We start from the raw sequence: 27,849 nt of genomic DNA, 5'->3' as shown, positions 1-27,849 counted from the left end.
CTACTGACGTCTTGTGTCTTCTGCTCTCGTCGCCACCTTGGGGGCTTTCTTTACATTCTAGAGGACGAAAAAAAGAGAAACACAATGGATGCATTAAGAGACAGTTGAATTAAGAACATCATGTTTAAAACGCGACACTCCACCTGCATGCTATATAGAGGGGCTGGGTTCATATACTGGAGTGTGGTTTGAAGATGAGGGTGGTGTGTGTGTGTGTGTGTGGGTATATGTGTGTGTGTGTGTGTGTGCATGCGTTTGAGGTATATAATGTCAGATTACATTCGAGTGCGAAGGGGCGGTCTGAGATGCACTCTGTGATAAATTATAGATGAACTTAATCTCAGCATGTCTCGTGGCCCTCTTGACGTTTCACCAGGAGGAAAATACATCAGCTAGCTCCGGTTCGTAGACAAGCCTGACAAATTGTGCATTTAGTTAATATTTCTGTCATAATTTATGTAACTCAAATCTGGTTTGTGAGTTGCATCAAACTAGCAGTGGGATGTGATTATAAGGAGAGGAAGGGAGGGTCAACAGCAGGAGCTGGTTAGCACACTCCACAGTCCAGCCCCAAACGGGACCCTATCCCCTGTATAGTGCACTACTTTGACCAGGGTCCATAGGGCACTACATAGAAATATGGTGCCATTTGAGATGCTGTTTCAACACAAACAACAGGGACCTATCCCTTCTCTCAGAACCAACGACAACTACCCAAATAAGCAGATTTTCCTTTAAACCTTTGCCTTTTTTAGGTGGTCAAACACCAATGTGACAAAATGTTGTTTTGGTGTAACTGATTAAATCTTTCCCCAGTGACATTTCATGCTTTGGAATGATTCTCAAGAAGATGCAGATCAAGCAGGGGTTGTTGGTAACTCAACATTCTTAGATGCAGATAAAAACAATACAGGATATGTCTTAGTAGTTCAACTGATGCCACAACCAACCCTCAGTAGAGACAGAGAGAGAGAGAGAGAGAGAGAGAGAGAGAGAGAGAGAGAGAGAGAGAGAGAAATCACACTTGATTTACACACACAGGGAAATTCCAATGAGTGTGAAGGGCATCATCGTCATCATCATCTTGCATATGCATGTGATATACTGTACATCAGAGAGCAAGAGCAGAGCCACAGAACCAAGTGACATACATAGAGCAATGCTAACACCACAGCAATGCTAACACCACAGCAATGCTAACACCACAGAAATGCTAACACCTGTAAGCATAAGTCTGTGTGTGTGTGTCTGTGTGAGAGAGAGAGAGAGAGAGAGAGAGGGAGAGAGAGAGAGCATGTGTGCAGATTACGACATGTCATGATGACTGAACACACATTTTTGCCTTGAATCACCACTCTGCTTTATGACTGGTAGCAGCAGGCTGCCTGGGTCACTGTACATCACTGGCTCATTGCTCACAATGCAGCCAATAACTTGTTGTATTCGTATTTATTAGGGATCCCCGTTAACTCCTGCCACTCTTTTAAAGGAGAGGGGGCCTTTAAAACTAGCTAGCTAAATACAGTACCGCGGACCAGCAGAGAGGAACCAGCGGAGTTAAAGTGTCATTGGGTGTGCGGTATAAAAGATGATATGATCTGCTGTGTTTCTGTGTCCACTGAGAAAGAGACTAGCTACCCGTACATTGAGAATGTTGTGAATGAGAGGGTGGTGTATGTCTGGCCACTGTTGTTGTGATTAGAATATTACAGTAAAGGTAGAGTAGGACATATTTTTCATCAAGTTGCCTGTGTGTGGTTTGTGTGTGTGACAAGTGTCACACCCTGATGTTTCACCTGTCTTGTGCTTGTCTCCACCCTCCACCAGGTGTCTCCCATTTGTTCCCATTATCCCCTGTGTATTTATACCGGTGGTATAAATGTTTGTCTGTCGCCAGTTCGTCTCGTCAAGCCTACCAGCGTATTTTTCCGTACTCCTATTTTTCTAGTCCCTGTTTTCCAGTCCTCTCGATTCTGACCTTTTCTGACTGCCCTGACCCCGAGCCCACCTGCCATACCATTCTGCCTGCCCTGACCTCGAGCCTGCCTGCCGTCCTGTACCCATCTGACTCTGACTTGGTTTACAAACTTCTGCCTGTCCTCGACCTGCCTCTTGCCTGCCCCTTTTCTATTAATAAATATCAAAGACTCTAACCATCTGCCTGCCTCCTGTGTCTGCATTTGGGTCTCGACCTGGGTTGTTATAGACATAGGTCCTTGATCACTGATCACTTCACTAAAGTGGCTATTAATTGCTTTACAAGACATACAGTGACAGGGCCATTATCATCTTGCTCAATGCTCTTATTGAGAAACCTCCCCATAGAAGTAGAGCATCACAACATTACTCTGTAGGATCACACATCGGAATACTCCACAGTTACATCCCAAAAGGCACTCTGTTCTCACCTTATGTGCCCTGGTAAAAAAAAGGCACCATGTTCTCACCCTATGGGACATGGTAAAAAAGGCACCCTGTTCTCACCCTATGTGCCCTGGTAAAAAAGGCACCCTGTTCTCACCCTATGGGACATGGTAAAAAGGCACCCTGTTCTCACCCTATGGGACATGGTATAAAAAGGCACCCTGTTCTCACCCTATGTGCCCTGGTAAAAAAAAAAGGCACCCTGTTCTCACCCTATGGGACATGGTAAAAAGGCACCCTGTTCTCACCCTATGGGACATGGTAAAAAAGGCACCCTGTTCTCACCCTATGGGACATGGTAAAAAAGGCACCCTGTTCTCACCCTATGTGCCCTGGTAAAAAAAAGGCACCCTGTTCTCACCCTATGGGACATGGTAAAAAAGGCACCCTGTTCTCACCCTATGGGACATGGTAAAAAAGGCACCCTGTTCTCACCCTATGGGACATGGTAAAGAAGGCACCCTGTTCTCACCCTATGGGACATGGTAAAAAAGGCACCCTGTTCTCACCCTATGGGACATGGTAAAGAAGGCACCCTGTTCTCACCCTATGGGACATGGTAAGGAAGGCACCCTGTTCTCACCCTATGGGACATAGTAAAGAAGGCACCCTGTTCTTACCCTATGGGACATGGTAAAAAAAAGGCACCCTGTTCTCACCCTATGGGACATGGTAAAAAAGGCACCCTGTTCTCACCCTATGGGACATGGTAAAAAAAAGGCACCCTGTTCTCACCCTATGGGACATGGTAAAAAGGCACCCTGTTCTCACCCTATGGGACATGGTAAAAAAAAGGCACCCTGTTCTCACCCTATGGGACATGGTAAAAAAAAGGCACCCTGTTCTCACCCTATGTGCCCTGGTAAAATAGGCACCCTGTTCTCACCCTATGGGACATGGTAAAAATAGGCACCCTGTTCTCACCCTATGGGACATGGTAAAAAAGGTACCCTGTTCTCACCCTATGGGACATGGTAAAGAAGGCACCCTGTTCTCACCCTATGGGACATGGTAAAAAAGGCACCCTGTTCTCACCCTATGTGCCCTGGCAAAAAGGCACCCTGTTCTCACCCTATGGGACATGGTAAAGAAGGCACCCTGTTCTCACCCTATGGGACATGGTAAAAAAAAAAGGCACCCTGTTCTCACCCTATGGGACATGGTAAAAAAAGGCACCCTGTTCTCTCCCTATGTGCCCTGGTAAAAAAGGCACCCTGTTCTCACCCTATGGGACATGGTAAAAAAGGCACCCTGTTCTCACCCTATGGGACATGGTAAAAAAGGCACCCTGTTCTCACCCTATGGGACATGGTAAAGAAGGCACCCTCTTCTCACCCTATGGGACATGGTAAAATAGGCACCCTGTTCTCACCCTATGGGACATGGTAAAATAGGCACCCTGTTCTCACCCTATGGGACATGGTAAAGAAGGCACCATGTTCTCACCCTATGGGACATGGTAAAAAAGGCACCCTGTTCTCACCCAATGGGCCCTGGTAAAAAGGCACCCTGTTCTCACCTTATGGGCCGACGTAAAAAGTAGTGCACATTATTATTAATGTTAGCTCTACATGTACATTTAAGGGCCAGCTGTGCTGTTCTGGGCCAGTTTTAATTTTCCCAAGTTCTTTGTGGCACCTGACCACATGACTGGGCAGTAGTCCAGGTGCAACAAAACTAGGACCTGTAGTACCTACCTTGTTGATATTGTTCTTAAGAAGGCAGACCTCTACCCATCTTAGCTACTGTTGCATCAATATGTTTTGACCATAACAGTTTACAATCCAGGGTTACTCCATGCAGTTTAGTCTCCTCAACTTGCTCAATTTCCATATTATTCATTACAATATTTAGTTGAGGTTTAGGGTTTAGTGAATGATTTGTCACAAATACAATGCTTTTATTTATTGTTTATATTTAGAACTAACTTATTTCATGCCACCCATTCTGAAACTAACTGCAGCTCTTTCTTAAGTGTTGCAGTGATTTCACTCACTGTAGTAGCTGACAAGTATAGTATTGAATCATTCGCATACATAGACAGGCTTAAAACTCAGAGCCAAGTGTCAGGTCATGAGTTAAGATTGAAAAAAGTAAGGGGCCTAGACAGCTACCCTGGGGAATGCCGGATTATGTTGGAGAGGCTACCATTAAATAACACCCTCTGTGTTCTGTTAGACAGGTAACTCTCAAACCACAGTATAGTGTAAAGTGTCAAAAGATGCACTGAAGTCTAACAAAACAGCTTCCACAATCTTTTTATTATAAATTTCTCTCAGCCAATCATCAATAGTTTGTGTAAGTGCTGTTCATGTTGAATGCCCTTTCCTATAAGGGTGCTGAAAGTCTGTGGTTAATTTATTTACTGTATAATAGCATTGTATCTGGTCAATTTTTTCCAAAAGTTTACTAAGGGTTGGTAACAGACTGATTGGTCGGCTTTTTGAGCCAGTAAAGGGTGCTTTACTTTTCTTCGGGAGGGGTATGACTTTTGCTTCCCTCCAGACCTGAGGGCACACACTTTTTGTAAGCTTAGCAGGTTTCAAAGCTATCTATAAAAGTTATGCCAACAGAGTGGCAGTAGTCTTTGAGCAAGATTTAAAGTGCTAAGAGCCTGCTGAACCTTTTGCAGCCGCAAGAGCCTTTTAGGGTGTTGATCAGAACAATAAAATCATGATTTACATTTTTTGATGTCATTTGATACCACATGCACTACAGTAGCAGCAGCAGCTACGATATCCTTCACCATAGCCCCCGGGTAGCACAGAGTCTTTGCTCCAGGAACCAAGGTGTGCCTCACCATGGAACGACCAATGATGATTACTGGAGGAAGGTGAGTGGCCGTGGACGTCCGGCCTTTTCTGAGCCTCCTTGAGGACAGCCTGATCCAGGCTATATCACATAAGGCTGTGATTGGGAGTCCCATAGGGCAGCGCACAACTGGCCCAGTGTCGTCCGGGTTTGGCCGGGGTTGGTCGTCATTGTGAATAAGTTATTTAACTTACTTGCCTAGTTAAATAAAGGTGAAATAAAAAATACTATAAAAAAGGACCAACGGGAGATGGGGGACAGAGAACCCACATCCTCAATAGAAGCCCTCTGAGCTGGAGAATGATGTGCGAGGGAGCTCATGAAGTATGGGCCTGTGGTAGAGACCCCCTGAGCTGGGGGTGAGTAATGAGTGCTGTAGTATACTTCAGTGAGTAAGTGCTTCATGAACACTAGAGTTAATTCTCTGATCCAGTTGGAGGGACCCAGAGGAATAGAGCCTGCAGGCTGGATGGACACACACACACACACACACCAGAAGGCTCCAGGGCTGTAGCTTGCAGCCTGCCGGTGACAGTGCCTGAGGTTGATTAAAGTTAACCTTGAGCTTCAGAGAGAGCCTGAAGAGCAGCTAAACTGAGCCGACGGGATAGGAACCAGAAAACACAGCGAGATGGACAAGAGATAATTGTGGTGGAAAAGACTAAAGGAAATCAATGAGGAACGGATCAATGGCTATTTGATTTTGTATTGCTAATTTCTGAAGAGAGCGACAATTGATCCGGCATCCCCTCTCTGTATTGGCATATCTCACGTTATTACTTAAGAAGAAATGCACTGTTGACTGATGGATAAAGCAGCCGATACCATTAAATCTAAATAAATGATTGTGATGAGGAGAAAATGGGGCTTTATGTTAACCTTGCTCTCCCTGTTGTAAATTCTCTTCATGGATTGTAAGGCTGTGTGAGGGTAGAGTAGGTAAACAGCTTACAGTTGAATGTCCGTTTGAGCGGGATATATAACAGTAAGCCATTTCCATCACTATTGACAATGCTGAAGATACTTCCTCTCAGCTTACAATGCACTTCCCCTGAAAATCTATTTCAAGATATTGTTACTGAATTAAAAGTTTTTCTCTGACACAGATGTGTTTCTTGCTCTGAACAAATGATCCATCCCAAATGGCACCCTATTCCCTTTATAGAGCACTACTTTGAAGTGCACTACAGGTGCGCAACTTTGGTTTTAGAAGTGGGGGGGGCATATATTATCATTTTTATTTTGTATATATCCACACCATTGCCTCGTATCACATTCCAATGATACAGTGCCTTGCAAAAATATTCATCCCCCTTGGTGTTTTTCCTTTTTTGTTGCATTACAACCTGTAATTTAAATAGATTTTTATTTGGATTTTATGTAATGGACATACACAAAATAGTCCAAATTGGTGAAGTGAAATTACTTGTTTAAGAAGAAAATACAAAAATTAAAAACAGAAAAGTGGTGCGTGCATGTGTATTCACCCCCTTTGCTATGAAGCCCCTAAATAAGATCTGGTGCAACCAATTACCTTCAGAAGTCACATAGTTTATCAAATAAAGTCCACCTGTGTGCAATCTAAGTGTCACATGATCTGTCACACGATCTCAGTATATATACACCTGTTCTGAAGGCCCCAGAGTCTGCAACACCACTAAGCAAGGGGCACCACCAAGCAAGCGGCACCATGAAGTCCAAGGAGCTCTCCAAACAGGTCAGGGACAAAGTTGAGGAGAAGTACAGATCAGGGTTGGGTTATAAAGCACCATTAAATCCATTATTTAAAAAATTGAAAGAATATGGTACCACAACAAACCTGCCAGGAGAGGGCCGCCAACCAAAACTCACAGACCAGGCAAGGAGGGCATTAATCAGAGAGACAACAAAGAGACCAAAGATAACCCTGAAGGAGCTGCATAGCTCCACAGCGGAGATTGGAGTATCTGTCCATAGGACCACTTTAAGCCATACACTCCATGGAGCTGGGCATTACAGAAGAGTGGTCAGAAAAAAAGACATTGCTTATTAAAATGTTTGCCAAAAGGCATTTGGGAGACTCCTCAAACATATTGAAGAAGGTACTCTGGTCAGATGAGACTAAAATTTAGCTTTTTGGCCGTAAAGGAAAACGCTATGTCTGGCGCAAACCCAACACCTCTCATCACCCGGAGAACACCATCCCCACAGTGAAGCATGGTGGTGGCTGCATCATGCTGTGTGTATGTTTTTCATCGGCAGGGACTGGGAAACTGGTCAGAATTGAAGGAATGGTGAATGGCGCTAAATACAGGGAAATTATTGAGGGAAACCTGTTTCAGTCTTCCAGAGATTTGAGACTGGGACGGGGTTTACCTTCCAGCAGGACAATGACCCTAAGCATACTGATAAAGCAACACTCGAGTGGTTTAAACAGAAACATTAAATTGTCTTGGAATGGCCTAGTCAAAGCCCAGACCTCAATCCAATTCAGAATCTGTGGTATGACTTAAAGATTGCTGTACACCAGCGGAACCCATCCAACTTGAAGGAGCTGGAGCAAAAATCCCAGTGGCTAGATGGGTAGCCTAGTGGTTAGAGCTTTGGACTAGTAACCAGAAGGTTGCAAGTTCAAACCCCTGAGCTGACAAGGTACAAATCTGTCATTCTGCCCCTGAACAGGCAGTTAACCCACTGTTCCTAGGCTGTCATTGAAAATAAGAATTTGTTCTTAACTGACTTGCCTAGTTAAATAAAGTTGAAATAAAATGTGCCAAGCTTACAGAGACATACCCCAAGAGACTTGCAGCTGTAATTGCTGCAAAAGGTGGCTCTGCAAAGTATTGACTTTTGGGGGTAAATATTTATGCACACTCAAGTATTCTGTTTTTTTGTATTATTTCTTGATTGCTTCAAAATAAAAAATATTTTACATCTTCAAAGTGGTAGGCATGTTGTGTAAATCATATGATACAAACACCCTACAAATCTATTTTAATTCTAGGTTGTAAGGCAACAAAATAGGAAAAAAGCCAAAGTAAAACTGGTGTGGACAAAAATGCAAAACTGCCCCCAGTGTAAGTTGTACCCCTGGTGCACTATATAGGGAATATTGTTGTGCCATTTGAGTTGCGGATACCACTGTGTTTTGAGTCCCTATCGCTCACCTTGCCATTACTCAATGAAGTATTCACGTACCTGTGGCTCAGTCTTGCCATGTGTCTGTAGGGGCTCTGTGTCTCTGGTAGGTGTGGTGGGGCTGGTCCCTGCGGGGGAGTGGGTGAGGGTTCGGGTGACTCGACCCGTTTCTGGGGGCCCGGCCTGGGGTGCTGACTGCTCAGGAAAGGCACTGGTCAGTCTGGCCGAGGCCTACAGTACAAGAAAGTACATCACCAGTCAAGATACATCGCTCTAATAAAGATAGATGAGGTTGTTGTTTGGGATATTGTTTTGTATTGTCTTAGTTTCTGTCCTGTGATGTTTGAAAATAAAAAAGTCAAATGAAATCTTAAAAGTATAAAAGTATAGAAATAGTTTAAACAAATAGGATACCAATGGAACCGGACACAAATGCCTCCACATAAAGCGGAGGACACAGAGCCCAGGGAGTCACTCCCTACATAAAGATGCTGAGTAAAAAATAAATGTTCTTGTTTCTTCCCACTGATAAAACAGCTACGGTTGGCATTCTGTCTATGGCCTTTATGTGGAACTAACAAATCCATCTAGTTCATTGCAACGGCCAGGGTCTGTGAAGCAAACACGTGTCCCAAATGGCATCCTATTCCCAACATTGACCAGAGCCGTATGGGCCATGGTCAAAAGTAGTGCACTATAGGGAATAGGGTGCTTTTTGGGATGTAGCCACTGACTGCAACACATGGCTGTCCCTTGGGAAGGGGACAGGGACGATGGGGACAATGGGAGTGAGTGTGTGTGGTGCAACCTGGTCTGAGAGCATTTCATATTATTCTGTACGTAAATCCGAGACACTCCATTTAGTATCATGTGTTCCAAATTACAATTCGTATGATATGTTACGAATTTCCAAAATGTACAATTTGTTACGAAGTTGCCAATAGTACCATATGTTACGAGTTTGCAAAATGTATGATATGTTACAAATTCAAATATGTTGTGGCTAATGTTATCTAGGTAGCTAGGAGCTAACATTAGCTAGCTTGCTAATGTTACCCAGGCTAGGTGTTAGCGTTAGGATTTAGGGTTAAGGTTATGTTCAGGAATTGGGTTAAAGGGCTAGGGAAAGGTTAGCTTAACTTCTTGGCACACCCATCCCGTTAGCGGGATCATTTTTGTCAACATCCGCTGAATTGCAGAGCGCCAAATTTAAATTAAATTAGAAAAAATATTTAATTTTCATGAAATCACAAGTGCAAAACACAGTTTAGCTTGTTGTTAATCCCCCTGGCGTGTCAGATTTCAAAAAATCTTTACAGCGAAAGCAAACAAAGCATTTATGTGAGGACATCTCTCTCAACAGACAAAACATTACAAACAGCTAGCAGCAAAGTAGATTGGTCACGAAAGTCAGAAAAGCAATAAAATTAATCGCTTACCTTTGATGATCTTTGGTTGTTTGCACTCACGAGACTCCCAGTTACACAATAAATGTTCCTTTAGTTCGATAAAGATAATTTTACATCCAAAAACCTCCATTTGGTTGGCGCGTTTTGTTTAGTAATCCACCGGCTCGTGCAGGTCATGTCGGGCAGATGAAAATTCCAAATAGTATCCGTAAAGTTCGTAGAAACATGTCAAACATTTTTTATAATCAATCCTCAAGTTGTTTTTACAATAAATAATCGATAATATTTTAACCGGACCGTAGCTTTTTCAATAGGAGAGAGAGAGAAAATGTCTGCTCCAAGCTGTTGCGCATGCAAAACTCTGGTGACACCAAGCCATCCACTGACACAATGTGATCGTTCTCGCTCATTTTTCAGAATAAAAGGCTGAAACTATGTATAAAGACTGTTCACACCATGTGGAAGCCATAGGGAAAGGAATCTGGTTGATATCCCTTTAAATGGAGGGAAGGCATGCAATGGAACAGGGAGTTTTCAAAATAAGAGGCACTTCCGGGTTGGATTTTCCTCAGGTTTTCGCCTGCAATATCAGTTCTGTTATACTCACAGACAATATTTTGACAGTTTTGGAAACTTTAGAGTGTTTTCTATCCTAATCCGATTCTAATTATATGCATATTCTAGCTTCTGGGCCTGAGAAATAGGCAGTTTCATTTGGGTACGTTTTTTCATCCAAACATCAAAATACTGCCTCCTACACTCAACAGGTTAAAGGGTTTTAAGGTTAGGCTTAATGTTAGCTAATATGCTAACTAGTAGCAAAGTATCTTAAAAGTAGTAAGTAGTTGAAAAGTTGCTAATTAGCTCAAATGCAAAAGCTGTTTATGATGAGATTCGAATATGCAACCTTTGGGCTTCAAGACAAAAGTTTACCTACACTAACCCGACCAACCACCCGCCTTTCACTTTTTTGCCTTAAGTAATCATACCAAACGTAACATATCATACTAATTTGAGTGTCCTGAATTTATGTTTACTATGTTATGTCTAATCTATGAGACCAGGCTGTGTGGTGTGGTGTGTGTGTGTTTGTGTGCGTGTGTGTGTGCACACAATAAGACTGACCTTCTTGGAGCTGGCTGACTTCGGTACTATAGAGCAGAACGTTTCACCTCCACCACTGTCTTGCTGAGGAGACAACGCCATGATGACATCACACTGCTCCTCCACCACCTTGGCCTCCACCTGCCAGGGTCCAACCTCTGATGTTACTATCTCATTGAAGAACACACACTTTACAGTAGGCAAATGTCTCTCTAAAGTCTAGTCTATTTGCTTGGAATTTAAAAGTAGCCCCTATAATTTCACCCAGCTGTTTATTTCTCTTTCCTATATTGACTGTGTTTAAATGTTCATATCTCTGGGGGTCCATCCATGGACACGTTCCAAATGGCACCCTTATCTCTATGCGCCCTGGTCAGAAGTAGTGCAATAAATAGGTAATAGGGTGCCGTTTGGGATGCACACCATGTTACCTGGTCGATTGGCAGGTCCACTGTTAGTTGTCCATCCTCTTGTATCTCTGCCACCCCGACCGTCTCCCTCCTCCTTGATTTGGCTTTGAACACACTGTCCTCTGAGGAGAGACCAACCAGACCATTAATCACCATTAGTCCTTCTAATGACACTCAGTCAGTCAGCCACCTAGGGCCCAAAGGGCACCCTAGTCCCTAATTAGTGCACTTCTTTTGACCAGAACCCTGTGGGAACTTTATAGGGAGTAGGGTACCATTTGGGTCACAGCCAAGTCTGTCTGTCTGTGGTACCATCCTCTGTTGCTCTCTCTTATTTCTCCTTTAACTGTGACCTAATCAATGAGCCTGTCAGTCAGGGTTAACATCCTGTCCACTTCCTTACACTGTCAGGCTCTGTTCTCAAACCTAAACGGTTGGCTTGAGCGCTCCTTCCTGTCTCTACCCCACAGAAGCTCTGACGAAGGCCATATGCCAATATGTAAGGTTAAATAAACTAAAGTTATGACGGGAAAGAGTAGTGTGCGGGTCTTTGTTTTCTTTAAGATGCTTGTACAATCCCAAAAACTTTTAGCTAGCTAAATTGTTAGGCTATCGCTCTTGAATGCCATACATGTCTATGGCAATGTCTTTTGTGCTAACCAGAAAGCAGTACTTCGGCCACCAGCTACGGTAGCACCATTCTTAGATAGGTGCAATGATAGCTTAATCATGTTCATATTGTCATGTTCATGTTCCTGTTAATACACATGTAGACTATGTGATAAAAATAATATCAGAAGGAACATTTGTGTCCCAAATGGAAATCTATTTCCCAAGTACAGTAGGCGTAGTCCCTATAGGGAATAGGGGGCAATTTGGTTCTCCGCCCATCACGAATAAGAATAGTCTTTCAGTCGACAATGCAGACAACGAATAGACAGCAGTATAGCCATTATTAAAATGCAGAAAGCCATCCACAACAATCTCTTGTCTGATGGAGTTGTGATGAAAATAATGATTGATTGGCATCCTGCCTCCTCCCTATAGAACACCCAGAAAAGAGAAGAGAAGGAGAACAGAAGAGAGCCATATCAGGCAAGGTTGACAAGACTCTAGCAGTGAATTCATTTATGATCCTATTTGAGGCTGAGATGAGGTAAAATATTCACCTTGCAGCGTCGCCACCTTTCTCTCTGGCGCCCGGGACACCTTTGCTATGATTTAACAGAGGGGCTCTCGAGTGTATTCACACCGGGGCCCCCACACCTATATACACATTTGTACGCATGAAAACACACACTAAAAAGAGATGGAGGTGCATTAAGCGGGAGAGAGACATGTGTCTGGTGAGTGATGGCATGCGTGTGTTACATACCCCCTGATGAGAGGAGGAGGAGAGGGGTTGAGGTGGTGGAGACTGGCTGCTGCTTCATGGCAGCTCTCTCTCTCTCAGACTTGGGGTAGAACACAGAGTCTGCCTGTTGTCTGTGATCTGCAAACTACACATGGAACAAAGCTACTGGGGGGTAGTAGTGTAAAGTAAATACGTAAAAACACTTTGAAGTACTACTTAAGTATTTTTTTTGGGGGGTATCTGTCCTTTACTTTACTATTCATACTATTTTTACTTTTACTCCACTACATTCCTAAAGAAAATCATGTACTTTTTACTCCATACATTTTACCTGACACCCAAAAGTACTCGTTCCATTTTGAATGCTTAACAGGACAGGAAAATGGTTTAACTGACAGACTTATCAAGAAAACATCCCAGGTCATCCCTACTGCCTCTAATCTGGTGGACTCACTAAACATAAATGCTTTGTTTGTGAATGATGTCTGAGTGTTGGACTGTACCCATGGCTATCCTTAAATAAATTTAAAAAACAAGAAAATTGTGCCGTCTGGTTTGCTTAAAATAAGGAATTTGAAAGGATTTATAGCATTGACTTTTACTTTATACTTAAGTATACTTAAAACCAGATACTTTTAGACTTTTAGTCAAGTAGTATTTTACTGGGTGTCTTTCAAATTTACTTGAGTCATTTTCTATTAAAAGGTATCTTTACTTTTACTCAAGTATGACAGTTGGGTACTTTTACCACCACTGCTGGGGGGCTCTGTAGTGAACATTCCTATACAGAGATATATCTACTGATTCTGATGCATCTTTATGCATGAGAATTTTGTTCTAATGCAGTAACCTGTGTGCTTCCCAAATGGCAACCTCTTACCTATATAGTGCACTACTTTTGACCAGAGCCCTATGTCCCTCTGGGCACTGGCCAAAAGTAGTGCACTGCATAGGGAATGGGGTGCCATTTGGGATGCACGACTTGTCTCAGACTGTCTCACTACATGTCCCTCATTGGAATTCAAACCAGTTACCTTATACATGATAAAAACATTGATTAGTATGTTGTTTGAATCCACTTATTTATGGTTTGGTCCCACTTTGAAATAAGTGTCCTTAACATATATCTATGTATTGAAGTTACATAAGGAAAGGGGATACCTAGTCAGTTGTACAACTGAATGCATTCAAATGTAATGATCTTCCACATGTAACCCTACCCCTCTGAATCAGAGAGGTGAGGAGGGCTGCCTTAATCGACATCCACGTCTTCGGTGCCCGAGGACCAGTGGGTTAACAGCCTTGCTCAGGGGCAGAATGACAGATTAAGCAAGCAGGCGCAGTGTAATTATTGCAGTGTAATTGCAAAGGTTACCATTTTGATTACTTGGGGAATTTAATCTACATAGAATGTGACCTGGTTTTCATGGCTCGTGGGATACATTGACTTGACACTGACAGTGGCAATAAGAGAATCTTGCACACATACTAAAGACTGACTAAAGACTGACTGACTGACTGGGTACAGTAACTGATCATGGAGAACCATGATTAATATTCAACTACACTGTGTGCCATGCACAGAGTTAAATAAACATGATGAATTTAATGAATTACACCCACTGTTGTTATGAAATCATTCAGACTGCCAAGCCAACGTGTGTTTTTTAATGTCTGGCTCTTTGTTTCTACCAGTGCTCTGTTGTTGAGGTGGTGGTGCTGATTAGCTTAGCTGTTCCCCAGTGACTGGCCCATTGAATGAGTCTGGTTCCAATACATCTCATGCACAGCCAATCAGTGCACTGCAAACTAATAATTTATTGATAGATTTGGAGCAGCCATTAATGTCTAATAGCGTTCGTCTCATTTAGCAGTCCTGATCAAACAGGAAAAATGCAAATGTGCTCAGAGGGGAAAAAAATAGTTCCTGGGAATATCTGTCTTTTTATGGCAGCCCCACAGCCAGTTATTAATGGAAGAAATGAGAGGAGGGGAGGATGGGTAAAGGGAGAGGAGGGGGAGGAAGGGTAAAGGGAGGGGGAGGGTAAAGGGAGAGGAGGGGGAGGGGGAGGAAGGGTAAAGGGAGGGGGGTAAAGGAAGAGGAGGGGGAGGAAGGGTAAAGGGAGAGGAGGGGGAGGAAGGGTAAAGGGAGAGGAGGAGGAGGAAGGGTAAAGGGAGAGGAGGGGAGGATGGGTAAAAGAGGGGGGAAGGGTAAAGGGAGAGGAGGGGAGGAAGGGTAAAGGGAGAGGAGGGGAGGAAGGGTAAAGGGAGGGGGAGGAGGGGTAGAGGGAGAGGATGGGAGGAAGGGTAGAGGGGGAGGAAGGGTAAAGGGAGAGGAGGAGGAGGAAGTGTAAAGGGAGAGGAGGGGAGGATGGGTAAAGGGAGGAGGGGAGGAAGGGTAAAGGGAGAGGAAGAGGAGGAAGGGTAAAGGGAGAGGAGGGGGGGATGGGTAAAGGGAGGGGGAGGAAGGGTAAAGGGAGAGGAGGGGAGGAAGGGTAAAGGGAGAGGAGGAGGAGGAAGTGTAAAGGGAGGGGGGAGGAAGGGTAAAGGGAGAGGATGGGAGGAAGGGTAGAGGGGGAGGAAGGGTAAAGGGAGAGGAGGGGGAGGAAGGGTAAAGGGAGAGGAGGAGGATGTTGTTGGGTGGGAGGGTAACCAATCAGCATGTCACATGCGTTATCAACACAAGGCGTCTGTGGGTGAAATATTCCCTGTTCTTTGGGGAACGGGAAGAGGAAAAGAAGAATAGAAAGTGTATGTTTTATTTATTTTCTTCCATCATGGTGCTTTTAGTTGACTCCTCGCAGGGGGATCTAGGGGTGAAGAGAACTGATCTTCTTTGTGTGTCTTTCTGAAGCCTTGCACTGCAGGCATTGGTGTTTGTTAGTGCGCTAATGTGGTGTCTGGGGAACCGGAGGATGTTTATTAGCTAGACTCCATGTATGTGTCCCAAATGGCACCCTACTCCCTACATAGTGGACTACTTTTGACCAGCTAGGGCCCATAAGGCTCTGGTCAAATGTAGTGCACTATATAGGGAATAAGGTGCCATTTGGGACGGAGACCTTATAGAAACACAGGCAGCCCAGGGAGCTAGGCTAAGTTCACTGATCAACTCCTTTGAATTCTGTCTGTTTCTACGCCCCTCAGTGAGTAGCAAGAGCAGGCATCGGTTATTCAGACCGCAGGCAGATATTGACGGAGGCTCGGGCTACACTAGGAGCAAAGTTCAAACAGTTCTCTATTTCTCAATGCCAATGACTGACCCTCCGAAGATATTTATATTCATCTCAGTTTATTACACCTGTTTGCTTTAGGTTTGAGGGGTTGCGATTCTGTTCAATATTTACAGGTCTTTGTTTCCAACACGCCTCCCTGTGGCAATAACATGCCATTTTGGACCTTCATAAATCCCTATTTGCACTCTGAAGGGTTTATGAATTCATCCAGATCCCCATGACATTGTGGATCTAACATTGGATGGAAACAGGGCAGAAATATAGGCTACACTGTATATACAATAATATACTACACACAGCAAGTCAAAGTGGACATCACACAAGATACATCAGAAATGAGAAATGAACATTGGCTAGAAATGAACATCGAGTGAAAATACCAGCCAACTGCTGTAGCTACCGTTATGACTGACAATCAGTGCATTCAATCAAAGTAGGTTAAACAAGCACATATCCCGATCACTGGTAAGATGCTGTAAGTAGAAGAGTTCAGTAGTCATGTCTTGCAGAAAAACTCTAGCGAACAGAATATTTCTGTCTGGGATCTCCCGAGTGGCACATCGGTCTAAGGCACTGCATCGCAGTGCTAGAGGTGTCACTACAGACCCGGGTTTGATCCCGGGCTGTATCACAACTGGCTGTGATGAGGAGTCCAAAAGGGCTGAGAACAATTGGCCCAGCGTTGTCCGAATTAGGGGAGGGTTTGGCAGGGGGGCTTTACTTGCAACGAAAAAGGAAAACAAGCATATTTTAATGATCAAATTCATGTAAGTGCATCCCTGTTTGGGTTATGTTTGGTGCCTATTAAATAGAACACATCTGATACATTTCTTGACAACAGTCAAGAAATAGAAACGTCTGATGAATGATAAGCTACAGTAAGAAGAATTCTTGCATTTATCTGCCCCAGCCAGCGTTGCACGATCAAACACTCAGCATTAGAGTGATGGACTGGGCTAATGACCTCGCCATAGGCTCCCTTCTCAAACAGCTTTATATGAAGGGCCGCCACACAGCAGGGGCAGCATGGACATTACATATAAAGCAAGAGTAGGCAACTAGATTCAGCCGCGGGACAATTTTTGGTGGAGCAAATAGTCAGGGGGCCGGAACACAATTATAATTGTACACTGCAAATGTACCACAACTAAGCCCAAAAATATATTGCATGTGAAAATAATTATTTATACCTTGATTACATTGAGACACAATCACATATCTCTTTTTTTTATTTGTGGGAATACCTGGGAACATATTTCCTACATTAAACTAATTTTAAGCTGAATTCCTGGTGATTGTACTGTATTTTTTTACCAAATACAATTTTGTAATATTTTTTAAACCTTGGGGGGAGCAAAAAATATATACTTGCAGGCCGGTTTTGACCAACGGGCCAACTGTTGCCTACCTCTGATCTAAAGCTATGGAGCCAGACAGCACTTCAATCATCATGTACTGTACAGAACAGACACCAGCGGCCAAGAAGCATTAGACAAGATGTAGCTGTAGTTAAAAAAGTGCCAGTGAGAGAAACAGTCATGAAAGAATGAAAGAATGAAAGAATGAAAGAAAGAAAGAATGAATATGAGTTGTTGACTCCCTGAAGGGCTGATGAGCCAATAGCCGATCCTCTATCGCCCCCGTGTGGTATGTACTGAGAAGACAACATCAGTTGAAGCAATGCAGAATTTTCAAACCAAAGATTGATTAATTTTGTTCAGGACTTGGCAAAACTCCAAAAGTAATGTGATGAAACGCTAATGAGCCCATCTGGATTATATTCAATTTATTGAAAAGTAGAGTATTGCCATCTCAAGTCCTGGTTAATCAGATATTGAAATAGTTTCAGTCAGTGTGTGAACTCTGGACAACAGTAGAGCACTATAGACGGAATAGGATGCCATTTGGAACCAGCCTAATCTGTGTAACGTAGTAGAAATAACCAATTAGTGGTATAAAAGTGTCTCCTTGCATCATGTGTCCAATCAAAAACGTTAAGTGGCTTTAATGTCAAAACCACAACAAATATTGATGAGGTTTTCATTCAGAATGGTTCAGGCAGCTTTAGATGCCCTTCAACAGATTGACCTAGCGTGAAAACACAACCAACCGACATCCTTAATTCCTCTTGAGCCAAACAATCTCTATTGTGATTAATTACAACATATGATACTCACTCATGCAAGGACACACACACACACACACACACACACACACACACACACACACACACACACACACACACACACACACACACACACACACACACACACACACACACACACACACACACACACAGTGTACTCTGTGTTGTCACTACTCCTGGACACCCCGGTGTGAATAAAGATAAGTGTCTCAGATATAAGGGTTTAAATGACTGAGGGGAGTGAGCTAGTATGCCGACTCAACTCTTTGGTTTTAGAAAAGGTCAACGTGAAATATCTCTTTATTACCATGGAAACTGACAGCTTAGCGCCCAACAATAACTCATCTGATCTGAAGGACAGAGAGAGAGAGAGAGAGAGAGAGAGAGAGAGAGAGAGAGAGAGAGAGAGAGAGAGAGAGAGAGAGATGCTTTTCCTCCTTAGTGATGTTGCTCTCCTCTTCCAATGACTTGATCATGCTTCATTAACTCATTTGCAATGTGAAGTCATTTAAGCCGCAAATCATTTCAGAGAATTGTTTTATAAGGACGTATCAGGAGGAGTCATATATGCTGTAATTACCTGATTCAATCCCAATTATACACACATTTAATAGTGCAGTTTTCTAAAAGGACACCCTATTAACAGAACTTAGTGTATTGATGGTCTGTATTAACGGTCTGTATAGGCAGTCTGTGTTGATGGTCTGTAATAACAGTACTCTATTGACAGTACTCTATTGACGGTCTGTAATAACAGTACTCTGTTGATGGTACTCTATTGACAGTACTCTATTGACAGTACTCTATTGACGGTACTCTATTGACGGTACTCTATTGACGGTCTGTAATAACAGTACTCTATTGACAGTACTCTATTGACAGTACTCTATTGACAGTACTCTATTGACGGTACTCTATTGACGGTACTCTATTGACGGTACTCTATTGACGGTCTGTAATAACAGTACTCTATTGACAGTATTCTATTGACAGTACTCTATTGACAGTACTCTATTGACAGTACTCTATTGACGGTACTCTATTGACGGTACTCTATTGACAGTACTCTATTGACGGTCTGTAATAACGGTACTCTATTGACAGTACTCTATTGATGGTTCTCTATTGACAGTACTCTATTGACGGTACTCTACTGACAGTACTCTATTGACGGTACTCTACTGACAGTACTCTATTGACAGTACTCTATTGACGGTACTCTATTGACAGTACTCTATTGACAGTACTCTATTGACGGTACTCTATTGACGGTACTCTATTGACAGTCTGTATTAACAGTACTCTATTGACAGTACTCTATTGACGGTACACTATTGACAGTACTCTATTGGCGGTAATCTATTGGCGGTCCTCTATTGGCGGTCCTCTATTGGTGGTACTCTATTCGCGGTACTCTATTGGCGGTACTCTATTCGCGGTACTCTATGGACGGTACTCTATTGGTGGAACTCTATTCGCGGTACTCTATAGACGGTACTCTATTGGTGGTGCTCTATTAGTGGTACTCTATTGGTGGTACTCTATTGGCGGTACTCTATTGGCGGTACTCTATTCGCGGTACTCTATTGACGGTACTCTATTGGCGGTACTCTATTGGCGGTACTCTATTGGCGGTACTCTATTGGTGGTAGTCTATTGGCGGTACTCTATTAGCGGTACTCTATTGGCGGTACTCTATTGGCGGTACTCTATTAGCAGTACTCTATTGGCGGTACTCTATTCGCGGTACTCTATTGGTGGTAGTCTATTGACAGTACTCTATTGACAGTCTGTAATAACAGCACTCTATTGGCGGTACTCTATTCGCATACTCTATTGGTGGTACTCTATTGACAGTGCTCTATTGACAGTCTGTAATAACAGCACTCTATTGGCGGTACTCTATTGGCGGTACTCTATTGGCGGTACTGTATTGACAGTACTCTATTGACGGTACTCTATTGACGGTCTGGAATAACAGTACTCTATTGACGGTACTCTATTGACGGTACTCTATTGACAGTACTCTATTGACGGTCTGTAATAACGGTACTCTATTGACAGTACTCTATTGACGGTTCTCTACTGACAGTACTCTATTGACGGTACTCTATTGACAGTACTCTATTGACAGTACTCTATTGACGGTACTCTATTGGCGGTACTCTATTCGCGGTACTCTATTGACGGTACTCTATTGGTGGAACTCTATTCGCGGTACTCTATAGACGGTACTCTATTGGTGGTACTCTATTGGTGGTACTCTATTGGTGGTACTCTATTGGTGGTACTCTATTGGCGGTACTCTATTGGTGGTACTCTATTGGCGGTACTCTATTCGCGGTACTCTATTGACGGTACTCTATTGGTGGTACTCTATTGGCGGTACTCGATTGGCGGTACTCTGTTGGCGGTACTCTATTTGCGGTACTCTATTTGCGGTACTCTATTGGTGGTAGTCTATTGACAGTACTCTATTGACAGTCTGTAATAACAGCACTCTATTGGCGGTACTCTATTCGCGTACTCTATTGGCGGTACTCTATTGACAGTCTATAATAACAGCACTCTATTGGCGGTACTCTATTGGCGGTACTCTATTGGCGGTAATCTATTGACGGTACTCTATTGGCGGTACTCTATTGGTGGTACTCTATTCGCGGGACTCTATTGGCGGTACTCTATTGACGGTCTGTAATAACAGTACTCTACTGGCGGTACTATATCGACGTTCTGTAATAACAGTACTCTATTGGCGGTACTCTATTAACAGTCTGTAATAACAGTACTCTATTGGCGGCACTCTATTGACGGTCTGTAATAACAGTACTCTACTGGCAGTACTCTATTAACAGTCTGTAATAACAGTACTCTATTGACGGACTCTATTGACGGTCTGTAATAACAGTACTCTATTGACAGTACTCTATTGGCGGTACTCAAGTCGGGGACTCTATTGGCGGTACTCTATTGACGGTCTGTAATAACAGTACTCTATTGACAGTACTCTATTGATGGTACTCTATTGACAGTATTCTATTCACGGTACTGTATTGATGGTCTGTAATAACAGTATTCTATTGGCGGTACTCTATTGACAGTACTCTATTGGCGGTCTGTAAAAACAGTACTCTATTGACAGTACTCTATTGACAGTACTCTATTGGTGGTAATCTATTGACAGTACTCTATTGATGGTAATCTATTGACAGTACTCTATTGACAGTCTGTATTAACAATACTCTATTGGACGATACTCTATTGACGGTACTCTATTGACAGTACTCTATTGGTGGTACTCTATTGACAGTACTCTATTGACAGTACTCTGTTGACAGTCTGTAATAACAGTACTCTATTTGCGATCTCTAATAACAGTACTCTATTGGCGGTCTGTAATAACAGTACTCTATTGGCGGTACTCTATTGACAGTCTGTAATAACAGTACTCTATTTGCGATCTCTAATAACAGTACTCTATTAACAGTCTGTAATAACAGTACTCTATTGGCGGCACTCTATTGACGGTCTGTAATAACAGTACTCTACTGGCAGTACTCTATTGACGTTCTGTAATAACAGTACTCTATTGGCGGTACTCTATTAACAGTCTGTAATAACAGTACTCTATTGGCGGCACTCTATTGACGGTCTGTAATAACAGTACTCTACTGGCAGTACTCTATTAACAGTCTGTAATAACAGTACTCTATTGACGGACTCTATTGACTTTCTGTAATAACAGTACTCTATTGATAGTACTCTATTGATGGTACTCTATTGACAGTACTCTATTGACGGTACTCTATTGATGGTCTGTAATAACAATACTCTATTGGCGGTACTCTATTGGTGGTACTCTATTGACAGTACTCTATTGACAGTACTCTATTGGCGGTACTCAAGTCGGGGACTCTATTGGCGGTACTCTATTGACGGTCTGTAATAACAGTACTCTATTGACAGTACTCTATTGATGGTACTCTATTGACAGTATTCTATTCACGGTACTGTATTGATGGTCTGTAATAACAGTATTCTATTGGCGGTACTCTATTGACAGTACTCTATTGACAGTACTCTATTGGCGGTCTGTAAAAACAGTACTCTATTGACAGTACTCTATTGACAGTACTCTATTGGTGGTAATCTATTGACAGTACTCTATTGATGGTAATCTATTGACAGTACTCTATTGACAGTCTGTATTAACAATACTCTATTGGACGATACTCTATTGACGGTACTCTATTGACAGTACTCTATTGGCGGTACTCTATTGACAGTACTCTATTGACAGTACTCTATTGACAGTACTCTGTTGGCGGTCTGTAATAACAGTACTCTATTGGCGGTCTGTAATAACAGTACTCTATTGGCGGTCTGTAATAACAGTACTCTATTGGCGGTACTCTATTGACAGTCTGTAATAACAGTACTCTATTTGCGATCTCTAATAACAGTACTCTATTGGCGGTCTGTAATAACAGTACTCTATTGGCGGTACTCTATTGACGGTCTGTAATAACAGTACTCTATTTGCGATCTCTAATAACAGTACTCTATTGGCGGTCTGTAATAACAGTACTCTATTGGCGGTACTCTATTGACGGTCTGTAATAACAGTACTCTATTTGCGATCTCTAATAACAGTACTCTATTGACGGTCTGTAATAACAGACAGCCATTGATAGAGTACTCTATTGGGGGTACTCTATTGGCGGTTTGTAATAACAGTACTCTATTGACGGTACTCTATTGGCGGTACTCTATTGACGGTCTGTAATAGCAGTACTCTATTGACGGTACTCTATTGACAGTACTCTATTGGCGGTCTGTATTGTTGGTCTGTATTAACAGCACTCTATTGACGTTCTGTATTAACAGTCTGTATTGGCGGTCTGTACTGACGGTCTGTATTAACGGTCTGTATTGGCGATCTGTATTGACGGTCTGTATTAACAGTCCTCTATTGACGGTCTGTATTGGCGGTCTGTATTAACAGTACTCTATTGACGGTCTGTATTGAAGGTCTGTATTAACAGTACTCTATTGACGGTCTGTATTGACGGTCTGTATTAACAGTACTCTATTGACGGTCTGTATTGACGGTCTGTATTGGCGGTCTGTATTAACAGTACTCTATTGACGGTCTGTATTGACGGTCTGTATTAACAGTACTCTATTGATGGTCTGTATTGACGGTCTGTATTAACAGTACTCTATTGACGGTCTGTATTGACGGTCTGTATTGACAATACTCTATTGATGGTCTGTATTAACAGTACTCTATTGACGGTCTGTATTGACGGTCTGTATTAACAGTACTCTACTGACGGTCTGTATTGACGGTCTGTATTAACAGTACTCTATTGATGGTCTGTATTGACGGTCTGTATTAACAGTACTCTATTGACGGTCTGTATTGACGGTCTGTATTGACAATACTCTATTGATGGTCTGTATTAACAGTACTCTATTGACTGTCTGTATTGACGGTCTGTATTGACAATACTCTATTGATGGTCTGTATTAACAATACTCTATTGGACGATACTCTATTGACAGTACTCTATTGACAGTACTCTATTGGCGGTACTCTATTGACAGTACTCTATTGACAGTACTCTATTGACAGTACTCTGTTGGCGGTCTGTAATAACAGTACTCTATTGGCGGTCTGTAATAACAGTACTCTATTGGCGGTCTGTAATAACAGTACTCTATTGGCGGTACTCTATTGACAGTCTGTAATAACAGTACTCTATTTGCGATCTCTAATAACAGTACTCTATTGGCGGTCTGTAATAACAGTACTCTATTGGCGGTACTCTATTGACGGTCTGTAATAACAGTACTCTATTTGCGATCTCTAATAACAGTACTCTATTGGCGGTCTGTAATAACAGTACTCTATTGGCGGTACTCTATTGACGGTCTGTAATAACAGTACTCTATTTGCGATCTCTAATAACAGTACTCTATTGACGGTCTGTAATAACAGACAGCCATTGATAGAGTACTCTATTGGGGGTACTCTATTGGCGGTTTGTAATAACAGTACTCTATTGACGGTACTCTATTGGCGGTACTCTATTGACGGTCTGTAATAGCAGTACTCTATTGACGGTACTCTATTGACAGTACTCTATTGGCGGTCTGTATTGTTGGTCTGTATTAACAGCACTCTATTGACGTTCTGTATTAACAGTCTGTATTGGCGGTCTGTACTGACGGTCTGTATTAACGGTCTGTATTGGCGATCTGTATTGACGGTCTGTATTAACAGTCCTCTATTGACGGTCTGTATTGGCGGTCTGTATTAACAGTACTCTATTGACGGTCTGTATTGAAGGTCTGTATTAACAGTACTCTATTGACGGTCTGTATTGACGGTCTGTATTAACAGTACTCTATTGACGGTCTGTATTGACGGTCTGTATTGGCGGTCTGTATTAACAGTACTCTATTGACGGTCTGTATTGACGGTCTGTATTAACAGTACTCTACTGACGGTCTGTATTGACGGTCTGTATTAACAGTACTCTATTGATGGTCTGTATTGACGGTCTGTATTAACAGTACTCTATTGACGGTCTGTATTGACGGTCTGTATTGACAATACTCTATTGATGGTCTGTATTGACGGTCTGTAATGACGGTCTGTATTGACGGTCTGTATTAACAGTACTCTACTGACGGTCTGTATTGACGGTCTGTATTAACAGTACTCTCTTGACAGTCTGTATTGACGGTCTGTATTAACAGTACTCTATTGACGGTCTGTATTGACGGTCTGTATTTATGGTCTGTATTTTGGGGCGGCAGGAAGCCTAGTGGTTAGAGCGTTGGGCCAGTAACTGAATGGTTGCTAGATTGAATCCCCAAGCTTACAATATAAAAATCTGTGGTTCTGCCCCTGAACAAGGCAGTTAACCCACTTTCCCCGTCATTGTAAATAAGAATCTGTTCTTAACTGACTTCCCAAGTTAAATAAAGTTTAAATAAAATGTTTTAAAAAATAGGCCATATTCAGAGAAGACATAGTCAAACTATTAGTAGTTGGTGAAAAGGGCAACATGCATATGATGATGTGATCACTTTATTATAGACAGGATTACATCAACCAACTTATAATCATATAGTATCCTATCCAATTCTGATGAGCATCTTTTCACTCAGACTATTAATATAACATTCTGAAGCTGTAGATGAACATTTCAAGCTACCTCTCTAGTTTTATAAATTACTTTATCAATAATTCAACACAAACTACTGTTATTGCCTAAGCAATGCTTAGTTTTTTTTTATAAATAAAACATTCTTAACGTTATCACTTACAGAGGACTTACCAGTTCTCTTGTGTGTTGCTTTCCCTTCCTCATCACTGGTGGTAGAAAGTCACTGTGGACACTGGGGGAAAAATACATATTTCAGATGGATTCAATATTTACCCTTTTTGTGTTGTGACACACAGCAAAACATTGTCTGTAAACAAAATGGCAACCTATATTTAGTCCTCTTCTTTTGACCAAGCACCATAGGGTATGTATTACTTACCCTAGGCCGATGTCTTGGATGAGTCCTTTCCTGGGTACCCAGTGTGAGTATGGTAGGAGCCTGAACCTCTCCACTCCTGTCGCTACGTAGTAGTGGTTGTTCTCTAGCTCCACTGAGCCGGATAATGGGGTCCCATCTAATGTGTACAATCTGACGAGAGAACACACAGAAAATACATGGTTGGTAAGTAGACTACAGTATATAGTTTAACCATCGGCGGCAGCGGTGTTACTACAGTTAGTGTCATGCATCCAAATGGCACCCTATTCCCTATATAGTGTAATACTTTTGACCAGGACCTCTGGTCAAAAGTAGTGCACTCTATGGGGAATAGGTTGCCATTTGGGACATACAAATGTTGTAAAAAAAAAGCCAAACAAAACGCCTGTGGATAATCATTGAGAGATACAGTCTACTGGGTAGACCTACCTATGCACAGCACCAGTGCGAAGGTGCACTTTCTCCGTCACCATGGCCAGTACTCTCTCCCAGCTCCTTAGAGTATACTTTGGTATAAGTATCCGAGCTGGAGGAACCAAGACATCTCCATTGGTAAAAACACTACAACAAAACAATACAACAACACAACATTCAGTGGCTCCATTCATCAACAAGGTTGTCTACATGTACAGTAATCTTCATTTCCACCATAGCTACCCAACTGTTGAGGGCTTGAGGCTGTAGCATATTATGTGTCTGTTTTTGTCTCCATTACCATGCCATTATTAACATGAAGAACAATATCATCCTACAAGGACATTCGCTTTTCTTCTCAAAGTTAAATGATGTGCAAGCGTTGCTGATTGTACCACGACTAGATGAACACCATGAGTTAAATACAAATGGCTTTGCAATTCCAATCCAATCTCAATTGAATCAGTTCAATGAGGCATGTGTGCAGTCTTCTATTAGCTTGACTCAGGGGTGGAATCTGTTAGTAATGGAGTGCTGTGTGTGTTCCACGTCCCAAACAATGCCCTATTCCCTATATAGTGCAGTGTCTTTGACCAGAGACCCATGGGCCCTGGTAAAAGGTAGTGAACTAGCTATATAGGGAATAGGGTGACGTTTGCGACGCTACCCATGGAGAGTCCCATTAGTAAAGGGACGACTGGGGAAATCGGTACTGACTTGATAGTGCATGACTCATGGAGAAACTTCCTCCACCGTGCAGGCACGATTATTCTGCTATGGACCACTGGTTTTATCTGAAAGGAGGGATAAAAAAAGAGATAACCACAACCCCATTCATTCTGACTTCTGTCCCTCGCTCCATCTCACAGTATTTCATAGTATTCAAAATTATTTCAATTATCTGATGTACAAATGTGAAATTCATAACTGCAAGGTTAGCTACACACTGTCACTGGAAACCAACGGTATATTTTAGCTTCTTGTAGCAATGTTGCACAGCATAATTTCATTGCTGGAATGTATACTATGCTCTTTTCCAGTATGCCTGGTAGTGGCAGCAATGGGCATATCCAAAGAATACATAGCCCATGATCACGATTCTCAGTTCCATGACACATTGGACAAAGGCATCTTCTGTAGGGAGGAGTTCGGTTAAGATCCCCGATGCTCGGTCGGAACATTAACATGCATCGCATGCGGTATGGTTTTGGAAGCATAAGGACCTTATCTTTCATATCAGAAAAACAGGTTCAATTGATACACACCTTGATAGGGTTAGGATTAGCGTTCCCACATGGCCATATCTCCATTTTACAGCACTTGTTTATGGAAAACAGACGGAAGACAAGAGGTGACCACCTATGTCAATTAGCTATCTAGCATGCTCCGGACACCTGTGTGTAATCGTAACTCGGTAAGAGTAAAGGCAGTGTAGTTTAATCGGCTGGGGGCACCTATTGTAACGGATCTGTGCAAAACTGATACGGAAACAGTGTATTTTTTATTTGAAGCATTCTTTCTCTCTGATGAAAGATGAGGGGCCATATGTTTTCGAAAACCGTATCGCTAGCGATGATTATTGACATTTCTAAATGTTAAAACACAGCGTCGGGTTTGTAATTCAAATGATGCAGTCGTGGGACACTAAAATTTGTATGATACGTTACGTTTGGCATGGTTACATAAGACAGATTACTTAAGACAAAAAGAAAAGGAGGGTGGTTGGTCAGGGTGGATGGATAGGTGTCTAACAACCCAAAGGTTGCGTGTTCAAATCAGCTTTTTTTCAACTGCTTTTTAGCTACTTTGCAATTACAATTACTTGCAAGAGGGATTTCTTATAAGCTTCCAGGTTAGAGTCCCA

General features: G+C 42.4%; 1 protein-coding gene across 1 annotated transcript; it reads right to left on the bottom strand.

The window, feature by feature from the left end:
• Nucleotides 1-26,773, bottom strand: LOC112249839 (doublecortin domain-containing protein 2-like). Its single transcript, XM_024419560.1, has 9 exons — nucleotides 26,703-26,773; nucleotides 26,001-26,132; nucleotides 25,572-25,721; nucleotides 25,364-25,424; nucleotides 12,651-12,774; nucleotides 11,297-11,397; nucleotides 10,887-11,006; nucleotides 8,413-8,583; nucleotides 1-57 (listed from the first exon to the last, which is right to left on the bottom strand). Exons 2-9 carry the CDS (start codon nucleotides 26,042-26,044, stop codon nucleotides 1-3), a joined length of 828 nt encoding a protein of 275 aa, XP_024275328.1. The 5' UTR covers nucleotides 26,045-26,132; nucleotides 26,703-26,773.
• Nucleotides 26,774-27,849: the final 1,076 nt, after the last annotated feature.

Source organism: Oncorhynchus tshawytscha, linkage group LG05, assembly GCF_018296145.1.
Source record: "Oncorhynchus tshawytscha isolate Ot180627B linkage group LG05, Otsh_v2.0, whole genome shotgun sequence".
Lineage (NCBI taxonomy): Eukaryota > Metazoa > Chordata > Actinopteri > Salmoniformes > Salmonidae > Oncorhynchus > Oncorhynchus tshawytscha.
Note: the sequence above shows the minus strand (reverse complement) of the source record. Positions and strands in the feature narration are given on the sequence as shown.